The sequence below is a fragment of the Daucus carota genome, chromosome 7 (genome assembly GCF_001625215.2).
Source record: "Daucus carota subsp. sativus chromosome 7, DH1 v3.0, whole genome shotgun sequence".
NCBI lineage: Eukaryota > Viridiplantae > Streptophyta > Magnoliopsida > Apiales > Apiaceae > Daucus > Daucus carota.
Genome location: NC_030387.2, coordinates 13,292,678 through 13,309,854, shown reverse-complemented (window position 1 = coordinate 13,309,854; position 17,177 = coordinate 13,292,678). Strand labels below are relative to the sequence as shown.

The window sequence follows — 17,177 nt, the reverse complement described above, 5'->3', positions numbered from 1 at the left end:
TTGTGAAAATTTTATAATGACGATCAAGTGAAATCATAATTTTCAAATTCGATATCTTGATGAACGTATATATAGAAATCATATCACAAAATATTAGAGTGCTGAATTTTCCGTGTCTGACCAAGTGCACTATCCCTCTCTATAAATTCGATTTTCGTATCGACATTCTATAACCACTCAACTTTACTCCTACTTTCCACCTTGCTACCTTTCCATACCATCTTTTCCTTCCATAATAGTAACACGTACATCTCGTAAGCCTAAAATTGATGCACCAAGATGAAGTTCGGCAAGGAATTAAGGTCCCAAATGGTCCCCGAATGGGAAGGAGCTTACGTTAATTACGAATATCTCAAGACATTACTCAAAGACATTCAACATTATCGACAGCTTCACGTTCCACCACCCCCTAATCCCCCGGGATTAACCCGTAGGCTCTCGCTATATCGAAACTTCAGTGGACTCACGGGACTCAAGGTCCCGAATAGCCCGACAACAAGCACTGACCGTACTGACCAGGATATCGAAAGACAGCCGATACTAGTGAATGCGGTGAAGAGGCCTAATGGCGAGGATGGGTTCGAGACCACGTTTTTGGCTGACAGAGAGGATGGTGGGGAGTATGAGCTTGTGTTTTTCAGGAGGCTTGATGATGAGTTTAATAAGGTTGTGAAATTTTATAAGGGTAAAGTTGAGGAGGTCTTGAAGGAGGCTGATGAGCTGAATAGACAAATGGATGCGTTGATTGCGTTCAGGATTAAAGTTGATGATCCGGAGCATTCGTGGTTTGAAACGAGTGCTGCTGTTGATATGAATCAGCTCGCTTCGGCTGCGGCGACTTCGGCTGCTGTGTTGTCCACTTCCCTCTCCTCTGGCAAGAAATCCGAAAGCAGTAAGTATCATAAACGAGTAATGCTAGGTATCTCAAATTTTGTTCTCAATTTTTTTTTTCAAATGGCTAATTTTAATTATTGGGGAACATTTTTTGGTATCTAGCATTTCACTTGGCGCACTTTTCTTGTCGTTTAATTACTACTCTCTACGTCTCATACTTTTCGACACTCCTGAATACGACTACATCAAAATATTTCTACTATCGAATCAACAAAATTTCAAGGTCTCGACATAAATGTTCATTTATCAAATTTTAACTAATTGCACACTGTAGTCTTAAATGTTATTAAATTCCACAAGTACCTAATTTTAAAGAAAAAAGATGTGATTTCAAAAGTAGGATGTACTGAATCACAACTCTCTGTCATGGTGTCATTATAGTGCAGAAAAAAGAAAACAATGCTTTGTCTCTACTTTCTGCCTCTCATTGTTAAAAGGTTCTTCACTAAAGATTCCGCGTTAAACAACAGAGATCTGTGCGGTGTGTGTTTGTGTATAAGATTCACATTTAGCTCTGCACTATTTCATGTCTGAAATTCTGAAAATCTTGCTTATAAATCAATGGTCAGCAGCTAGCTAGAATACACAAAATAACAGCTAATGGTGACTAATACCGACAGTACAAAAGATGTCGGTCTGTATTTGATTTGAGATCCTATCTACCATTAATAATAATAAAATTAATAAGCAGAGGTTGCTTTAATTTTTCGGTTAAATCAGAGCTAGCTTATTTATTTTTCTGTTCAGAAAATAGTTTGAAGCAGCGAAAATTAAAAGGCATTGATGTAGCATGTTTCTGATATTTTGAAAACGTGCAGAAAGGTCAGGTGATCACATGGAAATTATAGATGAGGACAGATCAAACGGAAGAAGCAATAATAGACCAGCACCGTTGGAGATACTGGACCGTGTCAAAATCAATAGTTCTGTTGATACTCCTCTTTCAACTATCAAAGTTGTTCTTCAAGTTCCTAGTCAGAATGAACTGAAATTCAGCAATGACAATCTCCAGAAAGTCGAAGGCCAACTTCGAACTGTTTTTATTGAATTTTACTACAAACTTAAACTTCTTAGAAGCTACAGGTAGATTAATCAGAACTCTGTCCCATCTCCCTCTCCTGTGGAACCTGCATGCATAACTAATTAATTATACGACGTCCTCTGCAAAGTATTCAAGTTCTTAAATTGATTGATGGAATTTTATGTTTGCTGCTACTTTTTGCAGCTTCTTGAATACTCTGGCAATTTCAAAGATCATGAAGAAGTATGATAAGGTACTTAACAAATCAATCATATATATAGGAAAAAAACAACCATGATAACTTATCAGTGTCACGAAACCTGTACTCTAAAATTTATCATGTATCGGCATTTGCATATTTAGGATTCTATGTTTAACACTGAAATAACTGTTACAGATCACTTCAAGAAGTGCTTCCAGGTCGTACATGAGAATGGTTGATAATTCATACCTAGGCAGCTCCGATGAGGTATGCCTTAACCATATTTTACGCAACCACATCCATGCTTTTGTTATAACTTTAATTAAGGCATTTGTGGATTTTACACATGCAGGTTAGGAGGATCATGGACAGGGTTGAAATTTCGTTCATTAAGCATTTTGCCAACTCCAACAGGAAGAAAGGGCTAAAAGCCCTCAAACCAAAAACTAAAAAACAGAAACATGGAGTCTCTGCCTCTTTAGGTACAAAATTTAGCTTCTTTCTTTCTACAGTATTGGCGATGTATTTTTTTAAAACCTTTTTCTCTCTGAATTTTTTTGAACTTAGGTTTCTTTGTTGGTTTCACGGCTGCTCTCATACTTGCGCTGATATTGATTATACGAAGCCGTCAAATTATAGAGAAGGAGGGCAGCAAAAAGTACATGGAAACAATGTTTCCCCTCTACAGGTAGGTCACAGATGCACCACAAATCGTTAGCTATGTAATGTACAAAAGCACCTGAATTGGCTTATAATGTTACATATAAGCTCTTAATTTTCCTATCTGATCACTAATTATTTTAAACTTTTATTCATAAATGTTAACTGTATATTATCTGCTTGCAGCTTGTTTGCGTTCATTGTCTTGCACATGCTCATGTATGCTGCAAATATATACTTTTGGAGAAGATATCGAATCAACTATTCATTCATATTTGGGTTCAAGGTAGGAACTGCACTAGGCTACCGCGAAGTTCTCTTGTTGAGCTTTGGTCTTGCGGTGCTGGCATTAGGCAGTGTCTTAGCAAATCTTGACATGGAAATGGATCCCAAAACAGGAGATTACAAAGCACTCACTGAGCTTCTTCCTGCAGGATTAGTAGTTGTAAGTGCATTATATCATTACCCCCTTTCCGTCTCCTAAATTTGATTAGCAACAGGTAAATATATTAATCAAAACTGGTATACCTCTGCAGCTTGTAATTGCCATAATGATCTGCCCATTCAACATCATATACCGGTCCAGCCGCTACTTCTTACTCACCTGCATATTTCACTGTGTTTGTGCTCCTCTATACAAGGTACTAATACGAGAAGAAAACTACCGAATAATAATTCAAATCATATTAGAATATTAGATATCAAATCAGCTGATGTAATTGTTATGTCTGTGCTTGCAGGTTTTACTTGCAGACTTTTTCTTGGCGGATCAATTTACTAGCCAGGTTCAAGCATTCCGAAGCATTGAGTTCTACATTTGTTATTACACTTCTGGTAATTACAGAGTCAGAGAAAACAATTGCAAGTCAAATGATGTTTACAATACATTCAACTTCATTGTAGCAGGGATTCCATACTGGTGGCGCCTTCTCCAGGTAAATTCGTGCTTATCCATGAAATATCACATTCAAAATTCGTATAAGATCTCTCTACAATATAAATAATGTGTTCTCTGTTTTTTTTTCTTGATGTTCCAGTGTCTTAGGCGTTTATTTGAGGAAAAAGATGCGATGCAAGGATGGAATGGAATGAAATATTTTGCGACAATAGTTGCTGTGACAACCAGAACAGCTTATACTCGCAACAACAGTACAGAATGGAAAGTCATAGCTTGGATCTCATCAGGAGTTGCAGCTGCATTTAGTACATACTGGGACCTTGTTCATGACTGGGGGCTTCTCAACCGTAAATCCAAGAACCGTTGGTTGCGAGACAAACTAATCATTCCACACCATTCTGTATACTTTGGGGTCATGGTTAGCAGCCAATATTACTAAACTTCCCTCTGGTTCAGACACAATTTGCATCTAATATGATTATTAATATTCAGTACCTAATAGACTCAACACATTATTGTAATGCAGGGCTTTAATGTGTTGTTGAGGCTTGCATGGCTTCAAACACTTTTAGACTTGAACTTTTCTTTCTTACATAAAGAAAGCTTAGTGACCATTATGGCTAGCCTCGAAATCATTCGCCGTGGTGTATGGAATTTCTTCAGGTAATTTTAGTGTTTAGTTTCTAAGACATGTAGTGTCTATGTTGATCACTCAAGTACTAAATCTTTGATATAATGTTGTTTGAAGGTTGGAGAACGAACACTTGAACAATGTTGGAAAGTTCCGTGCCTTTAAGTCTGTACCATTACCTTTCAACTATGATGAAGCCGAGGAGGAAGACGAAAATTAGAACTAATTTACAGGCTTGTGAAAATGCAAGAGAATCAACTGTAACATATAAAGTTTAGCTATAATGTAGAGAGGAATAAACTACACTATTGGAGTATTATACGATGTATATTCAAACTGCAAATATTCAATATTCAAGTTAATTCGATTATTGGAAGTGAAGTTTATTAGTCAATTTTTGGGTGCAAAAAGTGAAGTTAAGACTTATAAGTGATTAAAGTGTTTGAGAAAAAAGTAGAAGTCATTAAATTTATAAGTACATCTTGAATTTTTAGAGAAACAGTACAAATAAGTGCTTCAAACAAACCGAACTTTTATACCCGGCCAAACACCCCCATAATTAAAATTCGGAGCAGGCTAATTTATGACCGACCTGCTCAAATTATTTTGAGACTGTTTGAGTGAGTTTAAAATAAGTGCTTTTTGTTTAAAGTAAAAAAAGTGAAGTAGAAGTTAGAAATTAGTTAAGACTTATAACTGATTAAAGTATTTGGAAAAAAAATTGAAGCCATAAAACAAAAAATAGAAATCCTAACTTTTTACAAGTGCTTCTCGACTTTTTACACAAACGAAACGAATAAAGTGTCTCTAACTTAAAACTCCAGAAACGAGACTTGAAAGCCCCACCAAAACAAGTACTGTATAGACTCCGTCAAGACATAGCAGCTAAAAACAAAGAAGGGTGAAACTGAAATAACAAGTCCTAGATTCTTTATGTTGTAAATTGTCTGGGAATAGCACAGAAGTTTCACTGCACTTACATCTACCATTTATTTATTTAACTAAACAGACAGACAATGACACTTCTCATTTTTCTTTGGCCCCTCCAGCCATTGACTCTAAAGTCTAAAGTCTTGTCTTTCTCCTTCTTCTTAAATAAACTCCAACATGAACATGAAGCTCAACTTTCTATGCATTTCTCTGGAATCTGCTTTCACCCATTGGAGGTAACTTTTCATTTCACAACCCCATCTTTGTATTTGCTTTCAATCTTGGTTAACCAGCCCCATTCTTTCCCATATTTATTTTTCTAATCTTTTTTTTGCTGTTAATGAATTACAGTAGTTATGTTGAATTTGATGAATGCTTAGTTCCTTTTCAATTGTTTGTACTTTGTATGCATGTCTGTATGTATGAATTCTACTGCATATGTTGTGTTTGATTTATTCGAATATCCAGAGAAACACAAGTAGTATCTACTGAAATGAGCTTTGTTGTCCATTTATGTATCATAATTGAGCATTATTTGTTCAGGTACTTTTTATGTTTACATATGTCTGAAGCCCCTTTATGCAAGTGCTTTATAGGTGACATGTAAGAATAGTTATTTCTTCGGTTTTATGAGTGATTTGAAGCATTACTCTGAGATAGAGAGGAATTGATTTTATCGCTGAACAGTGTATAATTGTTTGTCAATGAAAGCATTTTACAAAATAGAAGTTGATGGTGACTGTTTTTTGCAGAAACAGAAAATGGTTGCTGGAGATTTTGTTGTTTGTGAGAGTTCACAAACATGAGCCACTGCCTTGGTACTATAGACAAGATTTCTCATTTTGTGACAATTATGGAGTTTGTGCCTATTGGTACGATACTGGCCGTGCTTACAGCTGAGGTCATTAAGACAGCTCAAGCAGCTCAGGATGTTGCTTTTGAGAAGGAGAGTTTCAAGGTCTTGTCGAAACACCTATATGACATTGAACCTGTATTGAAAGAGCTGCAGCTAAAAGAACTTAATGACTCATTAGCTGCAAGAAAAGCTTTGGAAGTCCTTGATGTCAATGTTAAAAGGGCTCGAAGCTTGGTTGACAAATACACTAATAGGGCCCGATTATACTTACTTCTCAAGTGTCGGTTTATTGTTAAAGAGGTACAAGATGTTACTAGAGACATTGGTAAGTCATTGGCTGACCTATCTCTTGCAAACACTGACATCTTATTGGGCATATCAAACCAAGTGAATAGGTTACACAATGAGATGCAAACAGCAGAATTTGAGAGTTCTCTCTCCCAACGCCAAATTGTTGATAAGCTAACACAAGGTCTCACGGACCAGAGGCTTGATCCAAATGAAATTTTAAAAGATATAGCGAAGGCGGTTGGGGTGCCAGTTGATCCTTCAGAGATAAGTAAAGAGCTTGAGAGCTTCAAGAAAGAAAAAGAAGAAGCTGAAATTAGGAAAGAAAGAGCTGAAGTTTTTTTCTTTGAGCAGGTTATTGCCCTACTCTCCCAAGCTGACGCTGCTAGAGATTATGAAGAAGTCAGGAAACAGTACTTTCAAAGGCTTCAGGTCGTAGAACGGTCATATGCAAACGTAAAATGTATTGAGCCGTATAGATCTTTTGAATGTTGTATTACTGGCTGTGTAATGGTTGATCCAGTTAGTCTCTGCACTGGTACTACATGTGAGAGAGAAGCCCTCGAAGCTTATTTTAGCTTAGGAAACAAAAGTGATCCTGAAACTGGTGAGCTTCTTGATGATTGCTCATATAGGTCCAACCTTCAACTTAGACAGTCAATACAAGAATGGAAAGAACAAATTTTTTGCCATAAAATCATGAATTGCAAATCAGACTTGCTAGCAACAGATGATTTAGTATTACAAGCCCTTGGCCATATGCAGGATCTTATCAGAGAGAACTCAATCAACAGATACTGGATTACTATTGGAGGGCTTACTGAAATTACAATCTCAGTCCTTGGAAAAACTGACAATGAAGATGTGAAAAGAAAAATACTAGTTACCTTAACAAATGCTATACAAGGGCACACAAAAAACAAGGTACTCCTTATGATTCTATAATCCGTTGTTCCCATAGTTACAAACTTCTTTCAAATCTAATCTTAATTTTAATTTAATAGGATTTCTTGATTGAAAATGAGGGTTTTGAACACGTCATTGCATGTCTAGAGTCTGATTCAAGTATATCAGAGACTGCTGTTCAGCTGCTGTACGAGTTATTGATGGAAGGGTCATGTTGGAATGTCTCTTATTGTAGGAAGCTCTCTCAGAAATATGGTGCAATCAATGGTCTTGTCAAACTTCGGCATCATATGGTGATAGAGTCGTCAGAGAAAGCGGCAGAAATTTTGATGAGTCTCTGTGAGGAAGATGAACTGAACATTATTAAGATTGCAGAGGCAGGCTGGTATGAACCACTTGCTAAAAGGGCTATCCAAGGTTAGAAAGTTTACTTAGTTTTGTAAATGTGAGAAAACATGTAAAGGTTTGAATTTATTATGTAAAGATAAATATCACTTGTTTATCTATATGACTTGTAGCTTATTATAACTTTCAGACCAGTTTGTGTTATATAGTCAATCTGAATTATACCCAGTTGTTAAAAACATGAAATAGGACAAAAATGCCTCCAGATTGTTCTGCGGTAGAGGCTTTTGCTTTCATATATCATTAAATCTGAATGCATTGAACGGTGGTAAAGCATCTTAAGTCTGCTACTTATACCTGAAGACAGAACTTGATACCTAGGATATCTTTAATACCCTTGATGAACGAGTATATATAAAAATCTTTGACTGATATTAAAAATTAAAAATTCAAGTAGGCCAATTTGTGCCAATAAAAAAAGTATGGCAGTGTACAAGTTCGCTTTGTTCTGCTTAGAGGAAAAAATAGCAACCTTAAGAGCCTGTGCAACAGTATTAACAGGTCAGACTTATCATATGCATGATTTACTTAAATTCTCAGTAAGTGCACCGTAGTTATATGTGACAGCCTTTTTAAAGTAGTCAGTTGTATGAACGCTGATAGATTATGTACAGAACTTCTTTAGAAAGGTATCCTTTTTAAGGTAGTCAGTTGTATGAACGCTGATAGATTATGTACAGAACTTCTTTAGAAAGGTATCATAAACATTAATAATTTAGCTGAAGCAGATTTCGTGCATTATTTTGTTGACTGGAAGTATAAATGGTAATACACTAAGGCCGTGTTAACATTCTTCAGGATCAGAATCTTCAAGGATGATGATGGTGAGAGCTCTTGTTAGTTTGAAAATGGATGAAGAGAATTCAAAGATTTTAGTTGAGGAAGGGCTAATACCGACTTTGCTTCAAATGGCATCGGGAAACCTCGAGTCTAAAGAACTATCATTGTCTCTGCTGGTTAAGCTGTCTTCATATCATGATAATAAAGGACATATTGCTGCGGCTGGTGGCATACCTATTGTGATATCACTTATATCTCCTGTAACACGGACAAGTATTATTGCTAAAAGCTCTGAAGTTCTTGAAAATCTTGCTTCTAATGGTGATGGAATCAAGTTCTTTGTTGATGAAAATGGAAATAACCTTGAGCTAGAGTCTGTTATCATTAACTTGTTGACTTTTCAGCAGAATCCGACTTTACCTCATACTACACGAAAACCTGCCTTGAGAGCTGTATTAGGATTGTGTCGGTTTGATGCTGGCCTTGTCAAAATGGCTGTTCTCAAAGCTAACGGTGTTTCTGCTGTTATTTCACTTCTTGATAATTCTGATTTGGAAGTACGAGAAACTGCAATATATCTTCTTTTCCTGTTCTCCCAGCATGAATCACAGGGAACTGTAGAATACCTTCTTAGACCAAGAAGGCTTGAGGCTTTTATTAAAATTTTGGAGAATCATGAAAAAGGTGAAGTACAAATGGCTTCAGCTGGTGTAATAGCCAACCTTCCCAAGTCAGAAATACTACTCACGGAGAAACTAATTGAATCAGATGGACTGAAAGCAATTATAGACATCTTGAGATCTGGAAGCATAGAAGCAAAAGAAAATGCTTTAAGTGCACTCTTCAGATTCACTGATCCCACAAATCTGGAGTCACAGAAGATTGTTGTTGAATTAGGGGCGTATCCATTGCTGGTAGATTTTCTCAAGGAAGGTTCAGTAACATCAAAGGCAAGAGCAGCTGCTCTCATTGGTGATCTTTCTATGCGCAGTGTAGAACTTACGGTTGTGTCCAAAGGAATTGGCTGCTGGTTTTTCTTTCCTGGAAGACGTAACCCTAGATGTCCGGCACATGGGGGTGTCTGCAGTGTGAACAAATCATTTTGTCTGTTGGCAGCAGATGCTTTGCCTCACCTGGTGAAACTATTACAAGAGGAAGTTCACGCAACTGCTTTTGAGGCAATTCAAACGCTCTCTACTCTTGTCAGCGAGGAAAGTCCCCAAAGAGGTGCCAGAGTCCTGCATGAGAGTGGTGCAATATCTTACATGCTTGCGGTTTTATCATGGGGGTCTCAGTCACTAAAGGAAGAGGTTTTGGGTCTGTTAGAAAAGGTTTTCATGTCAAAGGAAATGGTCGAAGCCTATGGATTGACAGCTCGAGCCAATATTGTTCGTCTGACAGGGCGTAGCATTCACGAAGATGGACATCTTCAGAGGAAAGCTGCTAGAGTATTGTTACTCATAGAACGTAACTCTAGTAACTCTAGGCCATTATCATCCTCAGCCGTCGTTAATGGAATAGGTGAGTGACTAAGGTTTTTCGTTACAAAATCAAACCATTCTAAGGACACTGAAATTCTTCCTGCATTGTGCACTCTCAGAATTCATAATACATGTAATAGTTAACCTCAGTAATATGTATATGTAATCCCACATTCTATTTACACTTAAGGGCATAATTTGTAGCTTGTTTGGTTTTTGATACAGTAATCATTAGCTTTTGCTGTGTTAATAAACTTTACTTTCAGTTACTGAACATCTCCAAGTGGCTACTTAAGCTCGTTATTTAAGATGATAGTGTAGACGAATTTTAAGGAGATCTATCTATGGATGAATGTGATATTAAATCAGTGAGCCGGAAAGCGTCATGCTTTTTTAATTCGTTCCTTGACTCTGGAAATATGACTGCGGGCAAGAGCCACGGTGAGTAAAAATGGGAACCGAGAAAATAATCGATAATATGAAAATGATAAATCAGTTTGAGAAAAATATCACAAAAAATTCGAAATAAGTTTAAAAAAAAAATAAATTTGAAATAGATGTGTTGATATATGATAAGTTAGGGAGTTTATAATATCTCATTGGAGATGCTCTTAGGATATTATGTAAAATTTATTAAATCAGTAAGATAGTATATTTCGATGATTTTGACTGTATTTTAAAAATAGTAAATTATTAATTTTTTAGGTTATGAATGATATATAAATCATTTCAATATATTAATAAATGACATGAATTTTTTTAATAAATTTTTATAGTTCAATAAAGGTTCGACAAATATAAGCGATAGTATGGGCATATGGGAGTTGGTTTTCTTCTGCATAATATCTATATTATTTTTTCGTCTGTAGCATGCATTAATGAGTATCTCCACTCATAGAATTTTTAGCTAAAAATCATTACTAATATAGTCAAGGCATAACTAGAATGTTTGCTTCCGGTCTTCAACCTCCCTCAGGCCTCAGTCACTACGAGCGCCTCTTCGATGCAATATGATGTGTCTATTTATCTATCATGCGAAGTGGTAATCAAATTGTTTAGAGTTGGCTCTTAACGCCTTTTTTCCCTTCTAATTGGAGGGTTAATTCTTCTAATCGGAGGGTTTCTTACGTCTTTTTTCTTATCATTAGAGTTCTTTCACAAGGAATTGTCATGATCAGAAAGAAAAGAGACCAAGCAAATTTAGAAAGTGCAGTATAACGGAGAGTTGTATGCTAGATTGGAAGGATGACTTGCTCCCGAAAAGGAATCTATTGATTCTTCGAATTGGTTGGGCCGTAAATGTGATAATTTACTTCATCAATGAGGTCTCTTATTTCTGATGCTAACTATATTTACTTGACCTTTAGAAACCTGTAATAAGATCATATTAAAATAATATATTTTATTTATCATAATTTAAAATAATAATAACATATTATTTTTAAACACAACTAATTAATATAATCAAAAATTTCAAAACTCTTCCCCAAATTTTACCTAAGTATCCAATTTAGCAAAACAATTTTAGAGAGCATGACATATGCTCTAAAATGATCTAATTTACGTTAGAGGGCCCTTGCTCTTTCGTTCTCTCAATATAAACACGAGTGGTGTTGCCTCGAACCTTACCAGAGATCTACAAAGATTATACATGTACACACACATTACACACCCATACATATAATCACACCACACCCCTTTTTATATTGCATCTCTCATTCTCAGACTCTCTGGATTACACTTTGTTAAAGGTAATTGATTTATTTACAGTATCTGCAATAAAAATCTAATCTTTACAATTTTTGTACTTGAAATCTGTGTATCCAGTACGTTTGTGAACACGGGCTCTGTTAATTTTCCTTTTTGATTATTGGGTTTCTTTATTTTGATGATTCTTTGCATGTTAAAGAGACACCTATCATTTGAATGTGGAGTTTAGTCACTTTATGTGTGTGTCTCTATTTAAAGCCTGTATGTGTAATCTTTAATGGGTTTTTGATATTTATAATTATGCATTACACACTGACAAAAAAAATTATGCATACCACTGTGACTATATAGCTTTGGGGTTTTGTTTATTGTTGTTTGTGGTTTAGCTAGGTGGAAGATTAAGATTCAGTTTTGTAATTGAAATTCCTGGACTTTATTTGAAAATTTTATATGGCAATGAAGGAGTATGAGGATATGAATATATAGAAAGTAAATGATGCAAGTTTTAGATATCAAATAATAGTAGAATGGAATGGTTTGGTTTTACATTTTTTAATCTTTTTGAATTCAGAATCGGTAGCTTGTTTGTATTGTTTTGTTAACATTTTTGTTTGATCCTGTTTCTATTTCTTCCATTTGTGTGTTTTTATGTTTTGTTAAACTTACTGCAAGTTAATATGTAACAAATGTTTGGATTAATATGCTCATTTCTTATCCTGGTTGTACAGTATGGGCAGCACTGAGCAAAACCTTTATATAGCGTACACCTATGAGAGCCTTGAGAGGGAACCTTACTGGCCATCTGAGAAACTCCGAATTTCTATTACCGGAGCAGGTGGGTTTATTGCCTCACACATTGCAAGGCGTTTGAAGAGCGAAGGGCATTACATCATTGCTTCTGACTGGAAGAGAAATGAGCACATGCCAGAAGAAATGTTTTGTCATGAATTTCATCTTGTTGACCTTAGAGTCATGGATAACTGTCTGAAAGTTTCTGAGAATGTTGATCATGTGTTCAATCTTGCTGCTGACATGGGTGGTATGGGCTTCATTCAGTCCAATCACTCAGTGATTATGTATAACAACACTATGATCAGTTTTAACATGCTTGAAGCTGCAAGGATCAATGGCATCAAGAGGTTGGTTGTCTCAACTCGGTGTTTTCTTGTTCAATAGTTGTTGTTTCCTAGTTGGTAATCTTGCACGCAACAGTGAGTATTGTCAGTGTTTGGCCTTTCGAGGCATGGTTTTTTTGTCTCGATTCAGAACGGAGGCATTAATTTTATTTGTCCTTTCAAAATAAAATCTTATAAAATCTGCGATTATTTAGATATTTTTCTCTGCACTTCATTTTTTAAGAGTATACTTTCTTTTGTGATCTCTTTCAATGATAAGGATATCCTGCCCGGTTTAGACAAAAATAAATGCAGAAAAGACTCTGGCATGCTGTGACTTAAAATTCTTTGTTATATCCAATTCAGGATTATTTGTTTCTTCTCCATGGGCCTCCCAATTTAATACTCCTATTCGAATGAGCAAAAACATGAATTTGGTGTGAACTAGAGCCTCTAATTTTTGAATTTGGTTATAGAGTTATTTGACGCTTAATTATTACTCTTCCGGGATATCCAAATTTTGCATCTGTAGAAGATTTTTGCCATAATTAGAAGCATTTTATTTTCTAATTTAATTGCTTTAATTCACAAACATGAAAGTTGTACTATAGATGCAGATCTCTGATATTTATTACGATGTGCAGGTTCTTTTATGCATCTAGCGCTTGTATCTACCCTGAATTTAAGCAATTGGAAACTAATGTCAGCTTAAAGGAGGCTGATGCTTGGCCTGCAGAGGTTTATTACCAGGAACCCGTCAAGATCAATTTTTATCTTTATATATTAAAATGCTCTTTCACATACTGAAGAGACTATATTATCCCTGCTTTGTAGCCTCAAGATGCATATGGCTTAGAAAAGCTGGCAACAGAAGAGTTATGCAAGCACTATACCAAGGATTTCGGAATTGAGTGCCGAATTGGTCGCTTCCACAACATCTACGGACCATTTGGAACTTGGAAAGGTATGGGAAGATACATATGCTCAGAATGTAGTGTTTTTTACTTTTGTATGCAAGTTGAATATAAATCATACAGTACTCATTTGATCTCTGCAGGTGGGAGAGAAAAGGCACCTGCTGCTTTCTGTAGGAAAGCCCTTACCTCTACTGATAAATTTGAGATGTGGGGAGATGGTCTGCAAACTAGATCATTCACATTCATTGACGAATGTGTCGAAGGTGTTCTTAGGTATGTGTCTTTCAATTTACTTGAGGTCTGATCTACTTATTTGCATTATAATGTCAATATGGCAACCATACTATTCATTTGGGTTAAATTTCAAGTAGGTGACTGACTGACTGTGTCCAAAAAACTCAAGCCACTCATTGCAAATATTAGGTCACTCATTGCAAATTTGACTCAAACTAATCATCAATTAACTTAATTTGATCATTCTGTTAAAGTCGAAATTGAAATTACCCAAAACTGAAAAATGATAACATAGGAGGGTAGAGCTCGTTCTGGGCTTCAATATGGTTACTAAAACTTGCTATTTGGCTCCCGGAATCATGATAAAATCTTGCTTTGATTCTTTCAAACCTTAAAAATAGGGAGAATCAAAGCCATATTTTTATCATGATTCCGTGAGCCAAATTACAAGTTTTAGTAACCATATTTAAGCCCAAAACGAGCTCTACCCTCCTATATTACCAATTTTCTATTTTAAGTAATTTCAATTTCTGACTTCAACAAAATAATCAAATTAAGTTAATTGATGATCTGTTTGATTCAAATTGCAATTAGTGTTTTTTGGACACAGTCAGTCACCTACTTGATATTTAACCCCCTATTCATTTTCATGAAAAATCTTGTGAATGAGTTAAACTGCGTGTTGCATATATATAGGCAAATTGCTCAAACACAAATTACTAAACTAAATACAAACCAAGATAAACCACTCCTATATGACATCATCCACCCTCTATATGTCATCACCACCCCATATATGATGTCACCCACCCGGGTCCACCTCCCAGCCCCACTGAATCTACCCCGGGACCAGGAGAGTCTCACCAAGGCTCCGAACAAGCTTTAGATAGCCCAAGAGCCCAAACTTGGCCCTATCGCAACCCTACTAGGCCTTACCAATGCCTATGTAAGCCCATATTTGGATTATTTTAGTGGTTTATATTGGAGTAGGACCGTACATACATACATATATATTAATGATTTGGTAATGCAAGATTAGTTTTCTTTGGAATATTTTAGATTGAATTACTTATGGAGGATATAAGAATTAGGGATGGAAACTTATTTTGAAGGATTTCATATGTGCTTGTAAATTATGTTAATGCTTGAGCTTGGTCTTAGGAAGAATTTTTTTGTTTGCCGGGTGCTTTCATACTACTGAGCTTATATATGTCTAAGAAATCCAATTATAGTTTTATTTAGTATAAACCCTGCAATTTAGACAAGATAAAGAAGGAAAATAGGTTTGTTAGGTAATGTTACTACATCATGCTTAATTACTCATACTGTCATACGTACATCTTGTGTCAACAGATTGACCAAGTCTGATTTCAGAGAGCCAGTAAATATTGGAAGTGATGAAATGGTAAGCATGAACGAAATGGCGGAGATCATCCTCAGCTTTGAGGACAAGAAACTTCCTATCCAACACATACCAGGTCCTGAGGGTGTTCGTGGACGGAATTCTGACAACACTTTAATCAAAGAGAAGCTTGATTGGGCCCCTACCATGAAGCTGAAGGTAGCTTTTGGTGTTATTTGGCCTTTTGTTACGCCTTTTTTTATGATGATGACCTTTTGATTAGGACATTTCTGATGCATCATTTTAATACACATCTTGATGTATACAGGATGGATTGAACATCACATACTTCTGGATAAAGGAGCAAATTGAGAAAGAGAAAGCCAAGGGTGGCGATCTGTCAGTTTATGGTTCATCAAAAGTTGTTGGCACACAGGCTCCTGTCCAGCTAGGTTCTCTTCGTGCAGCTGATGGCAAAGAATGAAGTAAATGATGCAAGCATGTGCATTAAACACCATATTTAAAACTGGGGATTCTTGGTATAAATTTATTTGAGATTGCAAGGGTTGGATTTGCTTTTGTCTTATCTGCCCTGCTACTATTCTATTTATAACTTAGCAGTTGTTCCATGTAATTCTTTCCGTCCAAGAAATTTGGATGTTCATGTATGATTTTATTACGCCATGAAGCATCAGTATCTGGTTCTATTTTGCCAATATTTTCTTCCATGTTCACATTTTCACTTGCTCCTGAAGTCATTTTCCCGGAAAATATCTGATTGTTTGATATCAATTTCTGGAGAAATGGACATATCTATTGTTAGGTTGAATTGGCACTCTAACCCGTGTGAGGCACGGATATGTTCTCGTACATGTGGATGAACATGTTCTTGTATGTGTGTATAGATTCTCGTACGCGTGGATAGATGTTGATATGATGGATCGTATGCGTGGACGGACATGTTCTCGTACGTGTGGATGAATTCTCGTACGTGTGTACGTGTGGATTGTTGTTTATTCTAATTATTGTTTGACAATGTAAATTCTCGTATGTGTTCGACAATGCAGAAATGATAGAAAATTTATTGTTGTGTTAGGTTGGGGTCTTTGGTGTTGTAATGTGGTGCAAATATTTCTTTTATTGTTTTAGCCTTGTACTAATTGTTAATTTGACTTAAAAATAGTTGTCCTCAAAATAATGCAAGTAATGTCATGTTTTATCTTGGTACTGAAACATATATATTTTGGTCAAATGTTATTGAAAATTGGGTATTTTGGCCCGATAGTCATTCAAGTACTAGGCTAGAGAACTAGCAAGTAGTCAGTCTCACTGTTACAAATCTGGCAAGTATTAGAAATGAGTCTTTTATGAGATATGAAATGTGGAGCAGTGTTCGTATGAGGAGGAGCCTTCCTTTCCCGTCCATCTTTAGCTCATTCAGATTGATATTTTCCATCTTTTTAACTATTTTTTTCAACTATCTTTATCATTATCTAGCTTCCTAATATGAGAAGGAAGGGGCTATGATTTCTCTTATATTCTATCCTATGCATTTCAAATTCTCATTTCTATCAAGATCGTTCTCCCCGTCAATGGAAAATATACTTTTATAATTATATTTTCTAGACGGGTTCATCTATACATATTGTCTCAAAGGAGTTTGGTTTTCCACAAGTTACCTAACTATGTTAGGGCTTTCAACAAGTCTATGATCTCAATCTATATTCAAATGAGACCTAGATTTAGATTCATAATTTTGCTAGCATTGAAAATTTTCACTTGAGAATATTAATAAACCAGATATTATTTTAAAATCAATGAGCAATTCTCATATTCCGTCATGAGCCTTGTTCACAGTATATGATACGCGATATGAGCTGGTTCTGCGATCGCCACCAGCTCAAGTT

The 17,177-nt window shown here is 35.9% G+C and overlaps 3 protein-coding genes across 4 annotated transcripts; all 3 read left to right on the top strand.

The window, feature by feature from the left end:
* Positions 1–164: 164 nt before the first annotated feature.
* On the top strand, positions 165–4,700 carry LOC108193926 (phosphate transporter PHO1 homolog 3). Its single transcript, XM_017360779.2, has 12 exons — positions 165–892; positions 1,713–1,977; positions 2,120–2,168; positions 2,313–2,384; positions 2,470–2,599; positions 2,685–2,805; positions 2,964–3,222; positions 3,314–3,418; positions 3,518–3,712; positions 3,815–4,093; positions 4,202–4,338; positions 4,424–4,700. Exons 1-12 carry the CDS (start codon positions 280–282, stop codon positions 4,524–4,526), a joined length of 2,328 nt encoding a protein of 775 aa, XP_017216268.1. The 5' UTR covers positions 165–279; the 3' UTR covers positions 4,527–4,700.
* Positions 4,701–5,308: 608 nt separating this feature from the next.
* LOC108196849 (U-box domain-containing protein 44) lies at positions 5,309–10,205 on the top strand. 2 transcript variants are annotated; one of them, XM_017364315.2, is made up of 4 exons: positions 5,309–5,472; positions 5,989–7,304; positions 7,385–7,703; positions 8,490–10,205. In XM_017364315.2, the coding sequence occupies exons 2-4, from the start codon at positions 6,039–6,041 to the stop codon at positions 9,998–10,000; spliced, it is 3,096 nt and encodes a 1,031-aa protein (XP_017219804.1). In that variant the 5' UTR covers positions 5,309–5,472; positions 5,989–6,038; the 3' UTR covers positions 10,001–10,205. The 2 variants fall into 2 exon arrangements, with proteins under 2 accessions (XP_017219804.1, XP_017219806.1); XM_017364317.2 differs by having other exon boundaries at positions 5,353–5,472; positions 5,995–7,304.
* A 1,276-nt stretch (positions 10,206–11,481) lies between these two features.
* On the top strand, positions 11,482–15,988 carry LOC108193672 (GDP-mannose 3,5-epimerase 2). The gene is made up of 7 exons (XM_017360429.2): positions 11,482–11,703; positions 12,391–12,801; positions 13,422–13,515; positions 13,612–13,741; positions 13,835–13,967; positions 15,282–15,489; positions 15,599–15,988. The coding sequence occupies exons 2-7, from the start codon at positions 12,392–12,394 to the stop codon at positions 15,752–15,754; spliced, it is 1,131 nt and encodes a 376-aa protein (XP_017215918.1). The 5' UTR covers positions 11,482–11,703; position 12,391; the 3' UTR covers positions 15,755–15,988.
* Positions 15,989–17,177: the final 1,189 nt, after the last annotated feature.